General features: G+C 36.8%; 1 protein-coding gene across 1 annotated transcript in view; it reads left to right on the plus strand.

Moving 5' to 3' along the window:
- Window positions 1–1,436, plus strand: part of LOC111386271 (transcription factor MYB52-like) — a 9,012-nt gene extending 7,576 nt beyond the window's left edge. The window contains exons 3-4 of the mRNA XM_023010734.1: window positions 19–438; window positions 601–1,436. Of these exons, the coding sequence (XP_022866502.1) occupies window positions 19–438; window positions 601–827 (647 nt within the window). The 3' untranslated portion in view covers window positions 828–1,436. The remainder of the gene's footprint in view (window positions 1–18; window positions 439–600) is intronic.
- Window positions 1,437–2,299: the final 863 nt, after the last annotated feature.

Below are 2,299 nucleotides of genomic sequence, written 5' to 3' on the forward strand. Positions count from 1 at the left end.
GGATTTTTTTGGGAAGAGGGGGGGGGGGGGGGGGGGGGGGATATAACGTGTCAAATTTAATAACAAGAAGACTTAATTTGTGGCTACCTTCATCGATAATTGCAGGAAAAAGTTGCAGATTAAGATGGTTTAACCAGTTGGATCCAAGGATTAACAAAAGATCATTCACAGAAGAGGAAGAGGAAAGCCTTTTGTCTGCACACAAAATGTATGGCAACAAATGGGCTATGATAGCCAAATTATTCCCAGGCCGAACTGATAACGCAGTGAAAAACCATTGGCATGTGATTATGGCAAGAAAACACAGAGATCAAAACCATTTTTACAGAAGAAAAAAACCCTTTTTTTCACAGGTCCAAAATAATGAAGGCAGTGAATCAACAATTTCCAGCAATTTTGGTCATGTCCAGCAGATAAATTTATTGGAGCCTCTTATGAGTATTGATCATTTTGTCTCCTTAAATATTTCAATTATCCACTTATTTTAATATCTATGATGCATTGAAACTTCGAAAAAGGCTTGACAGCATGTTTTTTCTTCTTGATCCATGGAGACAAAATTATGATAATTTTCTTAATGAAAAATGCTGATCAATGCAGGAAGCAGCGTCATCCAGGGTAATAATCAGGTGTATAGCAAAGGGCATGTAACAAATGCTGCAAATGTGGATCAATCAGGTCACTCAGAATCAAATTCTGAAGTTTCTGCATCAGAATCAGTAGCCAACAACAGGGCCAATCTCCTCTTGTTTGGAGAAAACGAGAATGGAATATTTAACAAGAAAAACATGGCATTCATTGATTTTCTTGGGGTGGGAAGCTCATAAAAGGAATTTTTAGTGTGGGGTCCAGGTCCTAGACTCCTAGTTTGAGAGAACTTTAAAGGAAGAATGGTGTAAGAGCACGTTGAGCTCCTGCTTACTAAAAAGTACCTTTTGAGGTCCTTATTTAAGTATTATGACTGAATACTTCACAAAAATGCTGAATGAGTTTTCTTTCAAGTGAGCTGAACATTCTTTAAAAAGGAACATAAAATGTGGATTTTGCAGGAAATTAAGAGGCCCTTAAAAAGTGTGCTGATGAAAGTAATCAAGGAAAAGAAAGATGTTTATCTGACTGTTAGTTAATGAAAATTGCCCATATGTTTTCTAATGGCCTTTTGGTACTCTCTGTTGACCATATGTACAGGGAATGTGTCTTTAAATGCCTCTCTCTGTGTCTTGTTGCACATCTCTCCCCTTTTCCCTGTGTGAGTAGAGAAGGGAAGTGTGGGCTGTCAAAATGAGACGGTGTTGGGATTGTTCAGCATGTAAAAGGCCCTGTTTTGGGTGGGCCCATTTTGATTTGAAAAACTATTTTATTCTTTGATTAAAATTTTTCCAAGTTCTGAGAGAGAGTACATTAATCTAGCCCTAGAACCAAGGGTTAGTGATCTTGGAAATTGCTGTGTGGGAATGATATATTATTAAGAAGTGATTTTTCGAAAAATGGCTTATTGGAGAATTTATATAATTCTATATTTATATGTAAGACAAAGCAATACTAGGTTAGAATAGTTATTCACATATAATAATTCAATTTACAATTTTTTACCTTTAATGACTATCTATAAAACAATTGTTTCATTAGAAATCTTATTTGGGATAAAACCAAAGGGTAAGGAAGGGGACGAATGATTTCTAGAAATCAGATGGGACAAATAAAGGGATCCTGGGCATCGCAAAATTGGAGGGGATGAATGTTGTCTTGATCTCCTAAGAGAAAGGAAGATTACTGTCTTCATTGTCCCTCTCAATGAGCTTTGAAGCCAAGAGAGATGAGTCAATGCTCACCCGATGCTTGACATGTGGCTTACATGAGACCTCATCCTGATGACTTTTTGGCCTAGCTCAATTTCATCAATCCATAGCAACTATAGCATATGGTTTCCATAGCCTAAATAGGCAGAAAGACAGTAATTTAATAAGGAGTCAACTTGCAGAGTTATCATATCAATCATTCTATACAATATACTTTGTGCAATTTGTTTGAGGTGAGACTTGCAGCAGATACTCATCGTCTTAGATATGAACTGTGTCGGAGAGGTGATGCAGCATCGAATAACAATTGTCCTAGATGAGAAACCTAAAGGCATGTCCTAGTTGCTTTGGAAAGGGTTTGTGAAAGAGGCAATGTGTGGCCAAGTGCTGACCTTTGCGTAACTTTTTGCTTAGTTGATTGTCACATGATCTAACTTATAAATAGAGGTGTAAAAATAGGAATTCACATATAATAATTAATGAGTTAAGCCACTTGTACA

Source organism: Olea europaea, unplaced genomic scaffold (genome assembly GCF_002742605.1).
Source record: "Olea europaea var. sylvestris unplaced genomic scaffold, O_europaea_v1 scaffold349, whole genome shotgun sequence".
Classification (NCBI taxonomy): domain Eukaryota; kingdom Viridiplantae; phylum Streptophyta; class Magnoliopsida; order Lamiales; family Oleaceae; genus Olea; species Olea europaea.